Source organism: Mobula birostris, chromosome 10 (assembly GCF_030028105.1).
Source record: "Mobula birostris isolate sMobBir1 chromosome 10, sMobBir1.hap1, whole genome shotgun sequence".
NCBI lineage: Eukaryota > Metazoa > Chordata > Chondrichthyes > Myliobatiformes > Myliobatidae > Mobula > Mobula birostris.
In genome coordinates, this window is record NC_092379.1 from 120,117,584 (window position 1) to 120,140,586 (window position 23,003).

Here is a 23,003-nt window from a genome sequence, read left to right on the forward strand (position 1 = left end):
TCAGGGAGGGGTTACAAGAGCCTGAAGGTATACAGGCAACAATTCAGGAACAGCTTCTTCCCCTCTGCCATCCGATTTCTGAATGGACATTCAGAACACTTCCCATGAACACTACCTCACTACTTTTTTATTTCTATTTTTGCATTTCTCATTTAATTTGACTATTTAATATATATGCTGCATACAGATACTGTAATTCACAGTTTTTAAATTCTCTATTATTATATATTGTAATGTATAACTGCCACAAAGGCAACAAATTTCATGACATTTGCCCGTGATATTAGACCTGATTCTGCAGATGCTGGAAATTCAAAGCTAATGCACAAAAAAATTCCATCGACAAGAGTCTTGGCCTGAAACATAGACTGCTCATTTCCATGGATGTTACCTGATCTGTTGAGTTCTTCCAGCATTTTGTGTGTGCTGTGAAATATTGAGGTACATTATTCAGTAGAGTAGAGTCATATGCTCTTTCAGAATAACCAGAACATAATACCTTTATTTGATTGTGTCAAGTGTTAGAAATTGTGATCCTGTAACAATACATAAAAATCACTGTGAATTGTAATGGTCTGATTTCTCAAAATATCATGAATGATTTTTTTTTAAACTGTATTCTATCCCATCAGTAATCTTCAATTAAGTGATTTATAATTATTCTGAAAGGAGAGTTTACTGGTTGGATTTTCTGTATCTTGTTTAATTGGTTAATCGATTGATATTATGCAATAACATGATAGAAGTTTTCATGCAAAATACCAGCTTCTTGAAAAGCAAAGCACTATAAATACTGGAAATATGATATAAAACAAAAACAGGCTGGAAATAACTCTGTATATTAGACACTGGAAACAAGGTTCCAGATGAAAGTAAATTGATATGAAATGTTAATTATTTTCCTTTCAGATGCTGCCTGATCTACAGAATATTTCCTGCATATTTTCAAAATTCAAAGTAAAGTTATTATCGAAGTACATATATAAAGTACATGTTAAGCACAGATGGTCGCCACGGTAACAGAGGTCAGCACAGCACAGCTTGGGGGCATTGAGGAGTTCAGAGTTCAATTTCGACTGTAAGGAGTCTGTACATCTCTCCTGTGGGTTATGTGCGTTTTCCAATTTCTTCTCACAGTGCGAAGATGTACCGGATAGGTTAATTGGCCGTTGTAAGTTGTCTCATGATTAGGTTAGAGCAGGGGTTCCCAAACTTTTTTATGCCATGGACCCCTACCATTAACTGCGGGATCTGTGGACCCCAGGCTGGGAAATCCTGGGTTAGGGTTTATTGGGTTTGTCAGGTGTTGCTGGGGTACTGTGGCTCATAGGGCTGGAAGGGCATGCTCTATGCTCTATTGCTCAATTAAATAAATAAAACACCATATACAACCCTGAAATTCATTCTCTTCTGGGCACTCACAGTAAATACAAGAAACATTAGAGAATCGCTGAAGGACAGCACCCAACAGGGTGGACCAATGATCAAAAGACAACAAACTGTGCAAATACAGAAAGAGAAATAATATTAATATAAGTAAGTAAGCAATAAATATTGAGAACATGAGATGAAGAGTCCTTGAAAGTTAGTCCATTGGTTGTGGAAACAGTTCATAGATTGGATGAGTGAAGTTATCCACTCTAGTTCAAGAGTTTGTTGGTTGAGTGGTAATGACTGCTCCTGAACATTGCGGTGTGGGTCCTGAGGCTCCTGTTCCTGATAACAGCAGCAAGAAGAGAGCATGGTCTGGGTGGTGGTGGGGGCGGGGGGGGGGTGTCCTGTGACAGCGTTCTTTGCAGATACGTTCAATGGCGGGGAGGGCCTTAGCCTTGAAAGACTTGGCTATATCTATAGGCGTTTCCATTTTGTTTTTATATTACCTTGAGGACGTTTGAGCATTAATATTTTATAATTATTTATAATATAAACACTTCTTAATTTTCATTTATTGATCGCCTGCGTTGCCTTTGCAAAGGCAACATGAATCTCTCGGGATTAATTGGGTTATTTCCGTAGCAGACAAACCCGCCTCGCACTAGGACCCAGGGAAGCATTCAGTTCCGCCGCGGAGGGTCTGGCCAGCTCGAGCGCAGACAACAAAAGCAGACTTGAATTGTCTCTCTCTCCGCATCCACACCCTACCATACACAGTTTGGTGAGTTGCTTCTTTCGTTAAATAAAAGGCTGAGTGGGGAAAATCGGCAATCTGTGTCTATCTCCTTATAAATAAATGTAGATGCGCTGTTGTTGTAACACTTTTATCGAACTCGGGTTTGACATGCTGCAGTAAGATATAGACGCAATGTGAAACGAGAAAATTGGGAGGTGATTTATTTCAGTGTCTCTACAACTGATATATGGAGACGGTAAGAATTTTCAAATTCTATCATACATGCCGTGTTCATTTTTAGACATCGGGTATTTTCTCACCTAGTAAATATTAATTCCACAGTATTTTGCAGGATTAGCGCATACGTTTTCCATTCAGTCCATTATGAATACGTTCTGCAGATTAGCAAATATGAACAATAGTACTTTCCCTTCAACTACGCTGCAACATTCTCTATGTTATATAATTGAATGAAGAATTATATCTAATCGTACACGAAGTTCCCCCTCTTTAAATGAAAGTAGCATTTTTCGTTACCAATTCAATATTTGATAAATCACAGCAATGTATCCTTTTGTTAATGCGCCTTTGACAGTAAGTGTTCAGAGGGCTTTTTAATGATTCACTTATCGCGCCTTTGTTAACAAGTGTTTCGTATGAATCCTCCTTGTCGTGTGCCTATTTACCCTTTCGATGCATAGCGGTTCATGAAATATGTATTTTATTTGTACTCCGTTATGCGCTGTTCATTACGAGGAGAAACCCTTCCCCAGACATTGTTACCTTAACGCATGGGGTCAGAATTGCCGTCTATGTTGGAGGTTTCTGCTTACCACAGGGAGTAAACGTTTGTGTTCCAGTGTGTGTGTATTTTTCAAAAATCGCGTTTTACTGTTTGGTCAATTTTGAAGGTCGGTTGGAGCTGGAATAAATACGTCTTGTTTCCGAAATTTTGTTTTGCAGTGAAGGGATGATGTCATTTTGAGATGATCTGTACCTCTTTAGTGCACAGCCTCTCAGATTTGGCGCAGCATAGGTCAGCCCATCCAACCTTCCTCACCAGCTTTATCTCAGCTCCAGCCTCGAAAGCGCACCCCTGGCGCAGCAGCTTGACTCACCCACGTCCCGGGGGGTTGGGGGGGGGAATATCTGGATGGACCCGTGGCACAAAATGATGTGCTTGGGGATTCAGCGGTCACGTGGAACAAGGTGAGGTTCACCAGAGTTACCTCACACTCTGCAGTGATGACAGCGTTTGCCCATGAGTCAACTGATCATGAAGTCTCGCTCTACAATACAAAAGATGTCTGGCTTTGAAGCTATTTCTTCTGACCACAAGTAACAGCTTTCTGAGTCATTTGTTGCTGCTTGCATTATTGGTAGGAGGAGGTAATGGTAATTATTTGGATAATTGTTAAAACTGTTTTTTCTACATTCTGATTAGTCAAAAAATTACTTTCTTCACAGATGCTGCCTGAATTGTTGAGTATTTTCAACTTTCTGTTTTTATTTCTCATTTCCAGCATCTGCATCTATGTTTTTCCTTATAAGAAAAGTTAATTTGCAGTAGGAATTTATACTCATATTTCCAACCTACATTGGTAATAATATCACTTGGAATTCCCACTGGGTTGTCTATTAATAAAGGGGAAGGGGAATTTGGGGAATGGAAGATCATGGTTATTTTTCTATTTCATTGACTTATCTTTCCATTCACTGTGACTCAGAGAACAGACAACTAGAATGTTGGCAGAACAATGTTTAGTGCAATGATATTGCTGATATCCAATTAGCAATCTCTGCCCTTAGGACAGGAAAAAAAAACAAATCAAAGGGATAATGTAAAATTATGATGGCAGAGACTTAAGATCAGATAATGTAACCCAATGATGTTAAGTGCAATAAGCACTGTAAAAAAACTTAGTCTGGTAAATTCTTGATTAAAGGCAAGAGAATGTGTTGAGAAGAGGCCATGGAGATTTCTATCGTGATTTTACATTCAAGTTTATAAAGACGGTGTTCGCAATATCGACCATGTTATTATGATGCACACATTGAATGAGCTGCAGAGGAAAAGTGCAAATTTTAAGGTCTGTGTAAGTACAATGTATGATGAACAGAATACAATAAACTAGCAACAAAAATGTGTTCTGCCCAACTGTGTAAATAATAATTTATTGTATTTTGTACATTATACATTTTTACTTGAATGCAAACATTAACAATCACAGTAAGTCCATTGTGTCTGATTAGGTCCACTATCTGGGTTGCAAAGATGCCAGTCAGATTTAGTATATTGACCTTCAGGGCTCAATTATTTTGTAGCCTGAAGATTTTGTGTGTGTGTGTGTGTGTATATATATATATATATATATATATATATATAATTTTTTTTTTTTTTTTTTTTTGCTTCGGCTAAAGCACACCCAAATCAGACAGAAAAGTTTGTGACTTTCGGACTTAAGCAGTGAAGAACAAGTTGATGTTCAATCCACTATTGAGGGAGTGCTGTATTGTTGGAAGAGATGTAGTTAGGATGAGGTATTCAACTAACTCTCCATTCACATGTTCTGATGAAGTGGGGTTAATGGGTAATAAATATTCCAGGTGATCTGGTCAATATTATTTTCTCAACCATCATTACCAAAAACAGATTAACTGTCCATGTTTATCATATCTTTAAATAGGACCATTCATAGATTTTTCATGTTTGTATTCCTAACTTCAAAAGTATTGCCTTCCTTGGATTCTGACATGAAATATGTCTAAAGCTCTTGGAACTATATAATAAATAAAGATGTGATCTTTTTAATGTTGAAATGGAATTATTCTAATGTTTCACTTTCATGAAATGACACTTTAGAGAGGGGATTTTGGTGGCAAGGTGAATGAAAGATCTTCCGGGAAAGTGCCAGATAGGGCTAAACTCGGGATTTAAATCTTTTTTTATTATTTGCATTCAAGGCTCATCTGAAGCTAATTATTAATGTTTGTTAACCAGAAATGTGAAGGGATTGTATTGGAATTTGAAGATGGAAAGCATTGGTGGAAATGTGACTAGTACACTGTGATCAGTTTACTGATTGATTATGGATTGCTTTAATTCCCTAGAGATTGAAACCGAAACATAACACCCAAAAATTCAGTCCAAAACCACATTCACTTCTGCACATGCATCATAATAGGGAAACCACTTCTAAGGGAATTTTCCCATTTATTTCAAGTCCATCTATTAACTGTTGAGTTAGTTAGTATTTTTCTATCACAAGATGATACCGTACAGACTAGAAACAAAGAAGAAAATTCCATTTAAGATCATGCAACTTAAATAAATGTAGGTGAATGATCAGAAGAGAAGTTCTTAGGTCAGTCTTCTGAAATTAGTTTTTGTCCATTTAGCACTGGAGAGTGGAAAGCTTCAACAGTCAGAAATTATGCGTCAGTGATAGCACTGTTAGATTTAGTGCAGGTAAAGAAAGCTCCCTCTACTGTATCCAGTGGAAGAGTTCAGAGCCAACACATTGCCCCTGTGTAACCTTACAATTTCAAATTCTAGCCTACTGCTCTCTTCAAATATGATGGTCATTATTTTCTGTATACATAGAGCACAGCAGTCTTATCAATTCTTCGGAAAGATCTAATAGTTGGATGTCATGGGTGAACAAAGTTGGGTCGATGATCCTTCCCAACTTTAACAGATGTTCCAGTGGTTGGAAACCGAGCATTTAAATTAATGTCATGAATGTGATACAGAATTATTTTATGCTTTCCAGCAACGAGAAGCCAAAGGCCATATATTTCCTAGAGTTTGTACTATGTTTCATATTGAAGCCTGTGTCTGTTTCAGGTCTGTTTGATCTTCCACTCTGATAAGTTAACCGAAGCATGTTCCAAGAAAAAGAGCTGGATTTCGGCCATTTTGACGAAAGGGACAAGACGCGTTACTCAAAGGGTTCGAGGATGAATGGTTTACCCAGCCCCACGCACAGTGCTCATTGCAGCTTCTATCGCACCCGAACCTTGCAAGCCCTTACCACTGAGAAGAAAGCCAAGAAGGTCCGTTTCTACCGTAATGGGGACCGGTACTTCAAGGGCATCGTGTACGCAATATCTGCTGACCGCTTCCGTACCTTTGATGCCCTGCTGGCAGACCTGACCCGAACCCTGTCTGATAATGTGAACCTGCCTCAGGGAGTTCGCATTATCTTCACCATTGACGGAGCTGGGAAGATCACCAGCCTTGATGAACTAGAGGAAGGTTAGTACCTGGTGACCACAGTAACTGGTCAGATCTTATTTTCCCTTGCTTCCTTCAATTTTGTTCTCTTTTGGTTTGTTCAGGTAAATGTTACTGAATAAGTAAGTATCATTCTAAATCAGGTCACAATGCAACCCAGGCATTAAATGTATTGAGGTTTGATGTTGCGATCTCATTTTATTGAAGTTTTCCTGATTTAAGTAAATATATTTAACTAAACAAAATCTATTGGCTTGAATTTAAAGGGCGAGGTCCTCATAGGTGGTTAACTTATTAAGCAGTTGAAGTGCTTTTATATCATCCAGGATTTTGACAGGTTTCCTCACTGTAAAGAGTTAAGAACCATTCCCTACCCCTACTCTTGTCTCAGACAATAAGACTGTCAGAAATGGGAACATAATTAGGCCATTCAGCCCATTGAGTCTGCTCTGCCATTCCTTTGTGGTTGATTTATTATCGCTCTCAATCCTATTCTCCTGCCTTCTCCTCGTAACCTTTGATACCCTGACTAATCAAGAACTTGTCAATGTTTGTTTAAATGTACCCAGTAACTTGGGCTCCAAAGTCATCTATGGCAATGAGTTCCACAGATTCACTACCCTCTGGTAAAAGAAATTTCTCCAGATCACTAACCTGAGACTGCGTTCTCTGGTTAGAGGGTACTCACCCACAGTAGGAGACATCCTCTCCATATCCTCTCTATCCAGGTTTTTCAATATTCAATAGGTTTTAATGAAATCCGCCCCCCCGCCAATTCTTCTAAACTCCAGTGAGTACAGACCCAGAGTCATCAAACACTCCTCATATGTTCACCCTTACATTCTCTCTCCAATGCCAGAATATATTTTCTTAGATAAGGGGCCCAAAACGGCTTGGAATCTTCCACATGTGGTCTGACCAATGCCTTGTAGGGCCTCAGCTTTACATACTTGATTTTAGATTAGATTATTAGGTTAGATTATGAGGACACTCAGGCCTCGTTTATCATTATTTAGAAATGCATGTATTAAAAAATGATACATCGTTCCTCCAGAATGATATCACAAGAAAACACAGGACAAACCAAGACTAAAACTGACAAAACCACATAATTATAACATATAGTTACAACAGTGCAACAATACCATAATTTGATAAAGAGCATGTTTTTAAAAAAAAGTCTCAAAATCCCGATAGCCCCATCTTCTCACCCAAATGGCAGAAGGGAGAAACTCTCCCCGCCATGAACCTCCAAGCGCCGCAAACTTGCCAGTGCAGCACCATTGGAAGCACCCGACCACAGCAGACTCTGAGTCCGTCTGAAAACTTCGAGCCTCTGACCAGCCCTCCGACACCGAGCACCGAGTGCTTCGAGCCCACCCCGGCCGCCAAGCAACAAGCAAGGCCCAGGACTCGGGGCCTTCCCCCTCCGGAGATTCTGGATCACACAGTAGCAGTGGCAGCGAAGCAGGCATTTCAGAAGTTTCACCAGGTGTTCCTCCGTGCTCTCACGTCCGTCTCCATCAAATCAGGATTGTGCATGGCTCCCTCTTGACAGATAACAGACATCACCACCGGAGTGGCCGCTGCGAGCTGCGTTGCGCCGCTATCTTCTCCTCCTAACTTATATTCTTGTCCTCTCAAAATGAATGTTAACATAGCATTTACCTTCCTTACCACAGACTCAACCTGAAATTTAACCTTTATGGAACCATGCATGAGTACTCCCAAGTCTTATGGTTGTTCTTTCCTTTTTCTGCAGTAAAGCTGCAAATGATCCAATTTCCTCAGCTGAATTATCACCAGGTATGAAAGAAAAGGGGTATAGGCAGGGTTAATGCAAGGATGCTTTTGCCACTGGGGGATGGGTGAAACTAGAACTAGAGGTTAGAGGTTATAGGTTAAGGGGTGAAAGGTGAAATATTTAAAAGGAGCCTCAGTTGTAGAAATAGCTGCCAGTGGAAGTGGTGGTTGAGGGTTTGATTGCAATATTTGAGAGAATTTTGACCAGGTACATGAATGGGACGGGTATGGAGGGCTATTGGCTAGGTGAGGGTCGATGGGATTAGGCAGATTAACAGTTCATCATGGACTATATGGGCCTAATAGCCTAATTCTGTACTGTAGTGCTCAATAACTAAAAATAATCAGGAGGCTAAATTGTGTCGGCATTGATCTCTTTGGGCATAGGAAAACTAATTTTAATCTTGCCTTTCATTCTCTAATAATGTGGAATTGGGATTGTGCATTTCTTTTTAACAAGGATGTGGTAAAATTTCTAGAAAACAATTTTTGATGCGATTGGAAAACATCTAAAATGGTCATTGTTGGAATTAACCCATCAACCAGTTCTCCAAACTCATTTCTTATTTCCATCATCGTAGCGTTGATCAGCAGCAGTGGGGTAGCTTCCTTCACTGCCTTTTGACTGATACATGGTGAATATTATCTTGCTATCAACCAGTATCGCATCGTTTACTGTTTGGGTGACTATACTGCCATTGTACACCCAGCAGCAGCTGTGATATAATTCCTTTCGACATGCTGCTGTGCCCAACGCATTCCTTGCTGTAAGGAATAGATAGCAGAAATATTAATAGCCCTCCTTCATAAAACTAGTTAGTTAATATCCTGAATTTGATAATTACAGTATATGGCAAAAAAAAGTTCCCAAGTGTAACAATTTATGACAGATGGAGCTAGCTGAGCAGTTGTGGTCATAAATGTGTTTTTTTTTGTTGTGATTAAAGACTGGAAACTAATCACCTCCAAAAGTTCTTTGGGGTCAACTTAAGTGTCCAGAATTCTTTTAAATTTATACTTTCCTTCAGGCAACAAAGCCTTCCCTTTGGCCTCATTTCACTTAGAACTCCTGATTTAATCACCCACGTAACAATATGTTGCTTGTTTAACCCTGTGCTTGTTACTTGCACGGTTGCACAGTTCAGGAATAATATTAAAAGTGAGGAGAAGTGGGTTGATTAGTGGCAGTGCAAGAAACAAATGCTAATACTGACTGAGTGATTGTGCACTTTCTAGTATCTTAGTAATCACTGCAATCCTTCAAGTCAAATGGTGTGTTATTAACTAAAAATCTCATGAAGAAATTATCCTAAAAATTAAGAATCATTGATGTTAATTTGGGCTTCACATAACATTCAGGTTGACAACAAAGGCAAGCCATCAAAGGTCAGTCTATGCAAAGACACAGACATTGAATCCAGTATACCCCATACATGTCATAAGTCTTAATATATTTGGCTTGCTATGTAGAGATTACTGGCCTGAAGCCCAAATGCCACTTCTGTGCCAAGTGTTTGTTGTGCCCTAGACATGTATGCAATAACTTCACATAAGAAGCCGCAGTGTAAGCAGGACATGAATTTCCCTGCAGCACAGTGTAACTAGCGTTAAGCTAGTCTGTTGTTAGCTCCTTCTACATTATTCCCAAGTTGGTGGGTTAATACCTCTATTGAACTAGGTATTTCATGGGTACTCACTGGTCTAGATGATGTAGTGAGCTGGTATAGACTGTCTGTGTGGTAAGTGTCAGTTGTGGTTTTGGATTCATCTCTGCAAACTCCAGTAACTCATGTAGCCTGAGCATCTCTCCATCTCTCCATCTCTCCATCTCTCCATCTCTCCATCTCTCCATCTCTCCATCTCTCCATCTCTCCATCTCTCCATCTCTCCATCTCTCCATCTCTCCATCTCTCCATCTCTCCATCTCTCCATCTCTCCATCTCTCCATCTCTAAGAATAGGCCCTCCTGGCTTCCCTGAAGTGCGCCACCGAGCAGTCCCTGAATTTAAACCAAGCCGAATCACAGGACAATTTACAATGACCAATTAACCCACCAACCAGTACATCTTTGGACCACAGTCATGGGGAGAATGTACAAACTCCTTACAGGCAGCAGTGGGAATTGAACACTGGTCACCGGTAATATAAAGCGTTGTGCTAACCAGTACGCTGCCATGCAGTCTGGTTACAGGCACCAGACCTGCCTTCCAGTGTTTAAAGGATTTAAAGTGTACTCACTTCAGTTCCAGAGCCCTGTAATGTTATTTTATGTCACTACCTCCCTAAGTTGGGAGTGAAGAGTTTATGCCCTGACTGCCATCATTTGATATGGTAGAACCCTGATTTCCCCCGTTACTCATGGTAGCATAGTTAGTACAATCAAAAGTTAATGGGGCTGACCTTCAAATATATCCGAGAACTAAGATGGGTTCACGGAGAGAGGGCTGGATTCAGGGATGTGACTAGGTGGGAGGTAGTGAGAGCTTTTGGTCAGACATCCTGGGTCATTGGGGGTATTTAAGGCAGAGATAGATAGGTTCTTGATTAGCCAGGGTATCAAAGGGTATGGGGTGAGAGCAGGGGAGTGGGGATGACTGGAACAATTGGATCAGCCCATGATTGAATGGTGGAACAGACTCGATGGACTGATTGGCCTACTTCTGCTCCTATGTCTTATGGTCTTACGGACACAGCTAAGGGGCCATTTGAGGTGGGGGTCATGGAGACACGAAAGATGTTGGAACCTCGAGCAACAAATCAATGTGCTGTAGGAATTCAGAGGGGCAAATACTGTCTGTGGAAGGAAATTAATTTTTGAAGCTTTGGGTATACCCCTGCATCAAGACTGCAAATAGAGGGATGAGATAGGGTAATGTGAAATCAAGTATTAATTAAATGGGTCTAGGATGAATGGATTATACTGACCAATTACACTACATAAGAAGCTGTGGAGTGGAGATTGAGGTATCAAGGACTGGGCTGAATCTGTTGGGCTGAAGAGGATTGATAGGTGAGCCAATGGTGTTGTTACCAAGGGGAAGGTTGACAGTCCAGCACCACTGTCCTGGCAGTGCTTGACAGTGGTGGCTCTTAGCAGTATAGGGGCTGGTTTTCCAGTTGTGGAGGTGACATTGTTTGATAGATGTCTAATGCTAAAACTGTATCAGAATTGCAAGCTAGACTCAAGCTGGGAAGGCTCTGAGTGTATGCCTGGAACTATGTGAAATGAATCAGGAATAGTTGGTATCATATTTCGCTTTTTTGAGTTTTATTTTGAATCATATGCCCTGAAATAAACTGTTAAGTGATTTGATTTCTTGGCCTTTGCTCTCGTTTAACATGGGAACACTGTATATGAACGCTGTCAAATCTGTCACTCTCGTAATGTGGAAGTTTGAATGTAAACGAATAAACAGGCATGGCCAAATTGAGATTTCAAGAAGAAGAGAGATTATGGAAAATTAGTGAACCTCTCCTATCTGTTTCTATTTACTGAATTTAAAGCAAAGCAGAGAGCACAGTATGGGTAGAGCTGATAGCTTTGTGAGCATCCATTTAATGCCGTCTGGCCTACGTTCTACACTTATTGGTTTGGCTTTTATTTAGTATTTGCTTATTTATGTGACAGCAATTCACTTTGTAGTCAGCTCATTATGAATTTATTTCCTTTGGAGACAGAATTAATTTTATAGGCTTTGTTCAACATTTAATACTGGAAGCTGTAAAGTGCTTAGACTCAATTGCCTGCAAAGACTTGTCTTTTCATTAGCGAACTTCCCTTGTTGGCTGACCCTCGTAATATCATTTTACTTTTGCTGAACAAGACTGATGCATTTTAACAGTTCACATCGGCATTAGAATGATTTTCTGTCAGGCATCAGTTAAGGTGAGGAAATGCAAATGAGTTTGCAAATTTTTAAAATACGTTCCCAAGTTTGATTTTCCCCTCCCTGCATTTTAATTAGTGGTGCTCAGCTTCTTGTGGTAGTGGGTATCCATTATAGTTGGTCACAATGTCTGTGGCCTGGGAGGACAAACAGATCAGGCATGTCTGTGGTTCTTCAGCTCTACTGTTGACTTCATGGATGTGCAGAGAAGGTTGAGTTTAATTGTGATTTCCGAAGTCAAGTTTATGCCATATATATGGGAAACATACATGCAGCTGTATCACATTATATAAGCAGCATTCATAAGGATGCATAAATCATGCCTGGTTGTTCCAAGAAAGAAGGCAATCAGAACAAAAAAAAAAAGCCAACCATTTTAGTGATCAAAGTGGACATAGTGTTGCTAAATTGTATTGATTAGGGTTTTGAACAGGAGTAAACAACACCATTCTTCCCCACCTCTTTGATGGCTCAATGGATACGTCCATTACCAGTCTCTATTGAGCAGAAAGTTAAAAATTTAATCCAGTATTCCATATCAACTGATCTGAGCAGGTAGGATGGTAAAGCTCCTTAAATTAGCCTTGATCCAGTCAGGGAAGGAAGAGAAGTGAGGGAAAATTGGAACTCCTGTTGGCTGTTAGCTGTTGGAAATTGCATTGTTATGGGCCTGGATCAGAACACAATTGGGTTTGGATGTGATACAGTACTTTCTAATTCTAATACAAACTTCTACATAGGCTCAAGCATGGCCGTGACTGAGAAGGTAGGTGGCTAGCCCCAAGATGGTACTTGAAAACAGAGGAGGAAAAATATAAATAGCAATGGAATAACTTTAGAATATATTGCCAGACTGTCTCTGTCCCACCCCCAGAATATGTTTCCTTTTTATATATTCACGATCTTTCTGAAGAGCCAAAGTTAATAAAGAGTTATAAATGACCTTTCAGCTGAGATACTTGATTCAGCTAGTCGTGTTGATTTATTATTATTTATTTAAAAAGTACATCATTTTGCTGATAACAAGGTCCTTAGCATTGTCAATGATCCCTCACATCTGCCAACAATCTCTTTGAGCCCCTACCATCAGGCAGGAGGTACTGTAGCATTAGGACACGGACTGTTAGGATGGGAGTCGGCTTCCTCCCTGCAGACAGTGACATGACTGAACTCTCTGCCACCACCCAGATTTCACCACATATGAAACGCCAGTAGCATTATATGCTTTACTTTTTAACATGTATCATAAATACACCTTATTTGTTAATTGTGTTAAATTACTTTGTGTTGTGTGTAATTTATATGTACTGTGTTCTACACATTGGTCCATTGGAATGTTGTTTTGTTTGGTGATGTACATGTAGATGGTTGATTGACAATAAAGTTGAAATTGAACTCATTTTCCCAAAAGATGTGAATTGCCATGCATTTGCCAATTAAGTTATTCTGCTCTTTTAGTTTTTTATCCGTATTTTGAGAAAGTGATAACAATATTCTGCTGTTACCACCCCCAAAAGACAAGAAGAAGATAACTTTAAATCAAATGTTATTAATTAATTGAATGAAAATAGACACACATGAGTTTTCAGTTTAGTTATTAAGTAAAGAATTACATAAGAATTTTTATTCAAAGCCTCAACTGGGATCAAAAGCAAAATGAGAAGCAATTAAGAATCTGAAGCATATCAATGTGAATATTGAAGCCATTCATAACATACTGTTTTTTTTCCCCTATCTCTCCTACTCTGAAAAGGAATATTGGCCTACTGTGTGCTTCAAAAGTTCTAGTCCTTGGAATTTACGTAGATCCTATGTACAAGGTACTGACTAGCGTGTGGAGGGCTTCTCTAGAATTACAATTAATTCAGCAAATTGACAAAGTGAGCAATGTACATTTCTCCCCATGTGTTGCATGGGTCCTGATTAAATGTATTCGAAGGTTCATTTTATTCAAATATATTCAAAGTATCCAACTCTGAAATTCTGCTCCAGATAGCCAGGAAATCAAGAAAGAAAAGAACAGCAATGTGATCACCAATCTCCCGCCCCCCACATTCCCCCCTTCACGCACAAAAAAAGAACAAAAATTAAATAGACACATTGACCCTCCCCCCATCCCTCTCCTCCACACATAAAAAACGAGAAAGATTACATGAAAAACACAATATTAAAAAAACCTTTAAGACTGAAAAAAGTCTATGGTCCAAATCCAAATTCAAAATGCAGAAAACCTGGGTAACATTCTCTGGGCATAGCAGCAGGCCATGCAGGCTTCCCTCCCCTGCAGCAGAGAGATCCCACCCGCGATCAAAAGGCAGTGTCCCCTATCCAGCAGGAGAGCGATCCCACCAATGATCAAAAGGCAGTGTCCCCTATCCAGCAGGAGAGCGATCCCACCAATGATCAAAAGGCAGTGTTCCCTATGCAGCAGCAGAGCGATCCCACCAATGATCAAAAGGCAGTGTCCACTATCCAGCAGGAGAGCGATCCCACCAATGATCAAAAGGCAGTGTCCACTATCCAGCAGCAGAGCGATCCCACCAATGATCAAAAAGCAGTGTCCCCTATCCAGCAGCAGAGCGATCCCACCAATGATCAAAAGGCAGTGTCCACTATCCAGCAGCAGAGCGATCCCACCAATGATCAAAAGGCAGTGTCCACTATCCAGCAGGAGAGCGATCCCACCAATGATCAAAAGGCAGTGTCCACTATCCAGCAGCAGAGCGATCCCACCAATGATCAAAAAGCAGTGTCCCCTATCCAGCAGCAGAGCGATCCCACCAATGATCAAAAGGCAGTGTCCACTATCCAGCAGCAGAGCGATCCCACCAATGATCAAAAGGCAGTGTCCCCTATCCAGCAGGAGAGCGATCCCACCAATGATCAAAAGGCAGTGTCCCCTGTCCAGCAGCAGAGCGATCCCACCAATGATCAAAAGGCAGTGTCCCCTATCCAGCAGCAGAGCGATCCCACCAATGATCAAAAGGCAGTGTCCCCTATCCAGAAGGAGAGCGATCCCACCAATGATCAAAAAGCAGTGTCCCCTATCCAGCAGGAGAGCGATCCCACCAATGATCAAAAGGCAGTGTCCCCTATCCAGCAGGAGAGCGATCCCACCAATGATCAAAAGGCAGTCTGTCCTGTCCGCTAGGAGAGCGATTCGACCAATGATCAAAAGGCAGACTCCCCTATCCAGCAGCAGAGCGATCCCACCAATGATCAAAAGGCAGTGTCCCCTGTCCAGAAGGAGAGCGATCCCACCAATGATCAAAAGGCAGTGTCCCCTATCCAGCAGGAGAGCGATCCCACCAATGATCAAAAGGCAGGTAGCTGGCGCTGGTCCAATGTTTCATTTTCCCTCGTCGCTTTAATTGACAAACAACGGAAGCTTTAGTCGGTATAATGGAGTCAAAATCTCGCCACGAGGTTCACTCATGCTCCCTCTGCCTCCCAGAATCCTCTTGGAGAATGCAGAGTGCTGAAACACCCACACGATCTCCAAACTGCAAATCACAGGAAAGTTATTTCAAAATAAATAAAAGTAACTTTCGAAAAGTTGCAGATTCTTCCTCAAAGGATGCCAGATTCTTTTTCCTTAATGGGTTAACTTTGATTTATATGTACGTTGGGTTGACTTGATTTTGATAGGGTAATGGAAAGATTGATCAAGAAATTTAATTTTCTATTACAATTTACAATTCAAACTACCAGTACTTATTTCTCTTGTAGATTGAGGTATTGCTAATTATATGCCAGCTACTGTCCCTTCTGGCAGTAATCACTTACAGGTTATGTCCTTAATCTGTGTTACCCCTATAAGAAGGTATATCTACTACAAAACTATTTCTATCACTGATATTTAAGGCATTTGTGGATTTGTCACTTTTTGGAATTCATCTAATTCATTCAGTGTATTGCTGGCTGCTAGGTTAATTTATATACAGCTATATTGACTGTTTGGCCTTAGTAAACATCCAGAATATTCATATCAGATATCTAAACTGAACACCAATACTAAAAAAAGTGAAAGCATCCCTTTCTGTCTTTCTTTCAGTGTCAAATTATACCCTGTATTTTCTTTCTCTTCTCTTTAGGGGAGAGCTATGTTTGCTCATCACATGACATCTTTAAAAAAGTGGATTACACTAAGAATGTGAATCCCAATTGGTCTGTGAATGTCAAAGCCTGTGGTACCCAGAAGGTGCCTCAGTCTCTGGCCAGTGCCAAGCACATGACTGAAGTCAAAGAAACCAAGGATTTTGTCCGCCCTAAGCTGGTGACTGTTATACGGAGTGGAGTCAAGCCGCGGAAAGCTGTCAGAGTCCTGCTCAACAAGAAAACTGCACACTCCTTCGAGCAAGTCCTTACCGACATCACTGAGGCCATTAAGTTGGAGACGGGGGTAGTGAAGAAACTATACACATTGGATGGCAAACAGGTGAGTTTTGCTGTTCTCTCAGCTGCGAGGTGAGCCATGAAATCTGTGCATGTAGTCCTGTACTACTGTGAATAGTTTGTCAGTTGAAATCTGCATTGTACTTAAATAACTGATGCTCTAAATTTTCCATTATCTCAAATTTCTGATATTCTGTGAGGCAAGTTTGTTTTTGAAACAACTTGTAAAAAAAATGTCGTTAAAACCTGGACACTATTAAAATAAGCATTTTACTACGAGTCATCATCTAGGTGCAAATCTTCAAAGTCCTATTATAGTTACCCAGTGTTATTCTTGGTAATAAAATGAGTTTAGAGCTTTATTTGTTTGGAGTATCATAATGATCGTTAGCATAATTTGAAAGCATGTTTGGGTAATGGGCAGCGCAATCATTTTACAGTGCCAATGATCACAGTTCAGTTCCCACCACTATCTGTAAAGAGTTTGTATGTTCTCCCCATGACTGCTTGGACTTCCTCTCTTATTCCAAAAACATATGTTTAGTGTTAGTGATTTATGGACATTTTATGTCGGTGCTGGATGTTTGCGGGCTTCCCCCAGCACATTGCAAGCGATAACACAAATGTTGCATTTCACTATATGGTTTCGCTATTTTCATGTAGGTGTGAAAAATAACACTAATCTCTTTAAAATCTTTAACCAAAGATGCACTTGATAGTGGTAGTGGATCAGCAGAAGGATTTGAATTATTGATAGATCATCTGATGCATGAACATGCCTCAGTCTTTTAAAGGTGCAAGGAAGAACATATGGTAAAAATGTGCACCACTTTTTATAACAAGGTTGAGTTGATAAAATGTGAAACAAGTGGCCAACTATACTGGAGGAAAGAGGTTAAAGATCCATGTGATGGCTAGTACTTGTATTTAAGAGTTTATTGAGGACTGCCACAGCAATCACCAGATATAACAATAAAGGAATTCTCTACCAATGGAGAAGATAACATCACAGGTGAAGGCCATCTCTGAGGACTTATTAATCTTGCCACATGTTCTTTGTTTTGCTTTTTAATTTTGATAGATTTCATTTGAAACTAATAATGACAATAAGCCCCTCCTTCCATTTCTGAAACCTTGCCCAAGTGTTATGTATTGATGGTGTTTTAGCTTGGGACAATGCACTCTTTTCCAAGCAATATGTACAAAATGGTGAAGGAACTCAAAAAGTCAGGCAGCATCTATGGAGGGAAGCATCTGCAGAATCTCGCTGTGTTTATGATTTGCCATCTCCTCTGATTCATTTTGCAAATCTCCCAACTGTTCTCACATATGTTTAGAGATGATGTTTGGAGTAGCAGTTAAACTCAGACATCTACTTAAAATGGGTTGATCCATCTTGGTATCAAGTGAAATTACTAATGACATGATTAAGATGTACTGTTCATTACCACATCTCCCAAAATAGAATGACTTTAAGTAGAGCTGTGCAGATTTGTCCTTGGGTTTATATTCAGATGTGTGCAGCTTCAAGATAACAAGTGCATTAAGAAGGATACATGAGCTTTGCAGTAGAATGGGTCATCTCATACTGTTGAAGACAGATAACAAAGCCCCTGTATAGCAGGTGGACATCTCTGTTTGAAACATAAAACTGTTTGGCGCAAAAATCACTCATCAGCTTGAAGGTAAGCATTCCCCATGTTTTTCAAACTGGGACATATTCTAAAAATAGTTATGGTCTCGACTGCAGCTATTCTGACCTTACAATCCATCTTGAAGACTTCGGCCAAATTTGAGTCTCCTGTGATTTACTTTCACCTGCATGAAATAGACATCTCCTGTAGTGTTATGCGTAAAATGACAGTTCAGCACCATGCAAAAATCAGTTTTGTCCATTACATGTGGTCCACTCCACATTTGTTATCTAATATTAAAAATAGTTGATTAGCCTCACTGGCTGTGCCATTTCCTGGAAAATAGTAGGTTAATAATGACATGAGCAACAAGGAAACTGAGAACTTCATCAAAAGTATCAGGTATGTCATTTTCCCTTCCTTATTTCAATAATATGGCTTGATTTAATTTGCAGCATAGTATTAATGTTGGCTATTTCTTAGAAATGTGTCTAAATGAGACAAACGACCATTAGAAGAGATGTTCTGCAATACTATACTTACTATGAAATGATGTGAAAGAACTGTATGCAATGAAATTGTGTTTGTCACTAGTCTTGACGAAGAACAGACAGTGCCAGAATCGGAAGTAAAACTCAGACTGCTTGAGTTTAAGGAGAAGTGATAGGTAGGTGTCACAGTTTATCATGCCTGATTTCTCACCTATGTGTGAGATGTTTGTGGATGCTTTGGCAGTAATGCAGCATCATCAATGGATATAAAGTTAAAGAACTCCACTCTGAATTACTTCAATCCAAATTACCAATGCTTAGATATTAGATTTCATTCTTTACATGGTGGGCTAAGCAATACTCTGTGTTGTACTATCATATAGACAGATCAAAGTTCAAAGTAAATTTATTATAAAAGTACACATATGTCACCATATACAACCCCAAGATTTGTTTTCTTGTGGACATACACAATATATCCAAGAAATACAATAGAATCAATGAAAGATCACACCCAGCAGGACAGACAAACAACCAACGTGCAAGGGAAAACAAACTGCAAATACAGAAGAGAGAAAATAATAATAATAAATCATTATACAATAAATGTCAAGGACATGAGATGAAGAGTCCTTAAGAGTGAGTCCAGGGGCTGTGGGAACAATTCATAATAAAGTTATCCACTCTGGTTCAAGGGCCTGATGGTTGAAGGGTAATAACTGCTCGTGAAACTGGTGGTGTGGGTCAATGCAGAAGATGGGAACATTGACCAGAAATATGTTAGAAACAGCACACTGGTAGTCTGGAATCAAAAGCATGCATTATAAAAGGACATACATGGGTCCTGATGGGACCACAACCTCAGTGAATTTGCCAGCACTTTGATGCACTAGTGTCGGAGAAGGGAATTGGTAACTAAAGGATTGTTTTCCTTGTGAACCAAACATCAGCGACATACTGTATATTAAGGCATACATGGTGGAGACTAAGGCTACACAAGACCCTAGTGAGAGACCTGGATTTCTCATTGGAGAGGGAAATTCTGGAGATGGAGGTTCTATGTACTGCGACACCATTGGAATAATCCCGGGACACAACAGGAACCCATTCAACTGAGCAAAAGAGAAATGGGTTTCATGTTCTCACAAGCTGTACACCCTGTTGTAACGAAAAAAAAAACTATTTTAAAATTTGTTATGTGTTCTTATCCAGTTCAGGGTATTTTGATGTGCATCAGCAGACAAAAGAGACACTCCACAAGTGTTAAATCACAAGAAAACACTTCATTAGAAGTAGCTCAAATACAATAGAGAAAGTAAAACAAATGTCTATAGTAGTAGCAGTACAGAAATCAAAATAATACTTGTCATGTATTAAACAGGCTGATCTCTGCAATGTTGGAGGGGAGCCATAGACCCAGCAACCTTTCACACAGCCTGTTTCCTTTCTCCAACTCTAACTTTGACTCAAAGTACTGTTCCCTATCTTAACACTGGCACCAGTTGTGAGCTAGCCTAAGACCAAACTCCTCCTCCTCCACAAAGAAAGTTCCCCTTTTCAAACCCTTCAAAACCCCTTACACTAGTACGTTCCCATCCCTTGGCGGTACCAGCTGCATCCCCCCACCCCCGCCCCTCCCATTTTTTACGACCTTTAGTCCAGACAGACATGTTTTTCACCACTATTATATCATAGCTACTGACTTGTACTTCCATTGATTTTCTCAAAACATTGCTGTGGACTGGTTTTCTTGTACTTTCTCAAAACAATCACACTCCAAGCTAACACCATTTTGTCTACAGACCTACATTTTATTTTAGCATATATCAGGGAGGAATGATATTAAACTCTTTCCTTACACTTGTAAACAGTTACATCAAGTCATTTCAGTAAGTGGATCAGAGATTCATTCATTAATGCACGATGATCATTGCGGGTGGTGCTGCCAAGAAAGATATGACTAATTATTATGTAAATATCTGAGTGCTCTTGCCTGACTACTGGCGATTTATATTGGTATTTAATATTGAGTATTGAGATGGTCGCTTTGTCTGAACTGGAGTCTAGCGTTCAACATATTCCTTGGGAAATGCCTCTCGCTATCAAGGTGTCTCTCATTGCCCATGCTGCTTTCCTCTGTTTTACTGAGAGCAGGAGCTGGTGGTGTGCAGGTGGGACCTCCCTTTCCTGATCCTCCTGCCCCTCTTACTTCCAACCTTATTCACTCTGCTCTTTATATCCCATAGCTGCTGCTGCTGCTATTCCTCAGCATCATCTATTGTCTTCATTTGACTGAATGGTGTGGCATACTGCATGCAGGAGCAAAATATCTACAGCTAACCGCAGGTATGACAGGGTATCCCTGGACTGACGCAGGCATAGATGAAAGAAAAATGGGAAGTTATTGGTTGTGTAGAAGGGAAAGATTAGATTGATCATGGAGTAGGTATATATACAGCAGGTCAACATAATCGTGGGCCAAAGGGTCTGTACTGTGCTGTACTCTTCTATGTTTTCAGAAGACCAGTGGCATTTTTACAATCCTTCTAGAGCTTGTGTGGATCTCATTGTAGCAACACACTACCATCTTGTCATTGAGGCTGAATAGTCAATGCCACAACCAGCAATAAAATCAGGCTGCTTGAGTTTGTGGGAGAGGAGGGGAGGAGGTGAGGAGTTGAGGAAGTAAAGAGTAGCACTAGTGCCACTGGGTCTGTGGCTTGGAGCAGTGCAGGCTGTGAGAAACGTCTGCTGGGTCATTCTCCCTCAGGATGAAGGCTGTCTGCATGCTTCCCGGAAACATTATGTTCACCATTAGGAAAATATTTCCATTGATCCACAACGACCTGAACATTGTGATGATCAGTGAAGGAAAGAGAAGGCACACAAAAGCCTTTCTCCCAGTCAACAAGGAAATGTATGTGACGTGTAACTAGTGATGTCATTAGACAAAAGATAGACTTTCTGAGGTGAATCGCTCTTGGAAGTACCTGGTTCAGTTCCCTGATGTGTCCAATTTTCTCCAAGAAATTATCACTGACTTGATTTGACCCCAGTAAAATCTTTTTTACACACTATTTGCACATAACAGACGGGACCCAGTTTCTATCTTGAATTGGTACTATGGATCCTCATATACTGTATTTGGGTAAATGCAATAAATGATTTTAAAATGGTTTGTGTACAGTGCAATATGTTTGAATGGAAAGCACAGTATTGCATACAAATAGTATTTAGAATTGCATCTATTATATTTAAAAACATGCACTGTTAAGAATGGTGACTATTTTTAAGCATGTAGATACAGTAGAATCTGAATACTGAATAATTCCAAATTATGTGGATTGATAATCTTTTGCTGCATCTATATTTTAACTTTGATATTAATTAGCTTTTTGCATACTTGTATATACAAGTCCTTGTTAGAAATGGGGGGGATGGGAGGAGGGGTCTCTGTAAGTATTTCCAAAACTTACAAAATGGCTGTTTAAATCACATATTCACCAGTTTCTATGAGTACTCTGCAGTAAATTAGAATTGCAGAGTCTGAGCAAGTGCACCTGGGATCTCTGCAAGGGATACAGAATTGGCATGCTTTCTTACTTTGTTAGCCATTCACATGTACATCCCCTGCCAAGTTAGTTTCATACTTGTGTGTAGGTTATTTCACTTATTTACAGGGCGTGTGAAAAAACTTAAAGTGCAAGTTATTCTGAAAACTTCATAGTAAATTCAATACAATGTGTTTGCAATCATTTTGTGACTGGAGTGGATGAGAATTAGTGCCCAGATTATGGCTGGTTCGTTGAATTGTTTGTAACCTGAATCATTTTCTAGTCAGATATGTGGCCACGAACCAAGTTCCCAAGTGGCGGAAGATGCCAGCAGCTCTAGAGCATTCAGCAAATCCACATCATTATCATCAGCTGTGTCGTCTGATGTAGGCGATCATGATCCATGACCATGATTGTTCTTGGTTAAATTTTTCTACAGAAGTGGTTTGCCATTGCCTTCTTCTGGGCAGTGTCTTTACAAGATGGGTGACCCCAGCCATTGTCAATACTCTTCAGAGGTTTCCTGCCATATGTCAATGGTCGCATAACCAGAACCTGTGATATGCACCAGCTGCTCGGACAACCATCCATCACGTGTTCCCATGGTGTGGCGTTACCCTGATTGGGGGGCTAAGCAGGTGCTATACCTTGCCCAAGGGTGACCTGCAGGCTGGCAGAGGGAAAGGTGCCTTACACCTCCTTTGGTATGTATTTCCACCCCTCCAACCAATTGCTTGTCCCAAATGCTTGTTTGTATGTATGTATGGGCTGTACCTAGATCAAGCATTGGTAAGGTAGGCTGGACCTGTATCTGTATTGTTACTTTGACTGTTGTAAATGGGAATAACCATGGTTTAGATGGTCCAGCAGAAATGAGTTTGTTTCATATTCA

The 23,003-nt window shown here is 40.2% G+C and overlaps 1 protein-coding gene across 4 annotated transcripts in view; it reads left to right on the plus strand.

Moving 5' to 3' along the window:
• Nucleotides 1–2,081: 2,081 nt before the first annotated feature.
• LOC140204286 (neuronal migration protein doublecortin-like) overlaps nucleotides 2,082–23,003 on the plus strand; it is a 184,914-nt gene continuing 163,992 nt past the window's right edge. For 3 of the 4 annotated variants that reach the window (XM_072270875.1, XM_072270878.1, XM_072270879.1), the window contains exons 1-3: nucleotides 2,082–2,155; nucleotides 5,958–6,368; nucleotides 16,132–16,475. In XM_072270875.1, the coding sequence (XP_072126976.1) occupies nucleotides 5,996–6,368; nucleotides 16,132–16,475 (717 nt within the window). In that variant the 5' untranslated portion in view covers nucleotides 2,082–2,155; nucleotides 5,958–5,995. Of the gene's footprint in view, nucleotides 2,156–2,295; nucleotides 2,367–5,957; nucleotides 6,369–16,131; nucleotides 16,476–23,003 lie in introns of those variants that run through there. The other variant, XM_072270877.1, reaches the window with a different exon arrangement.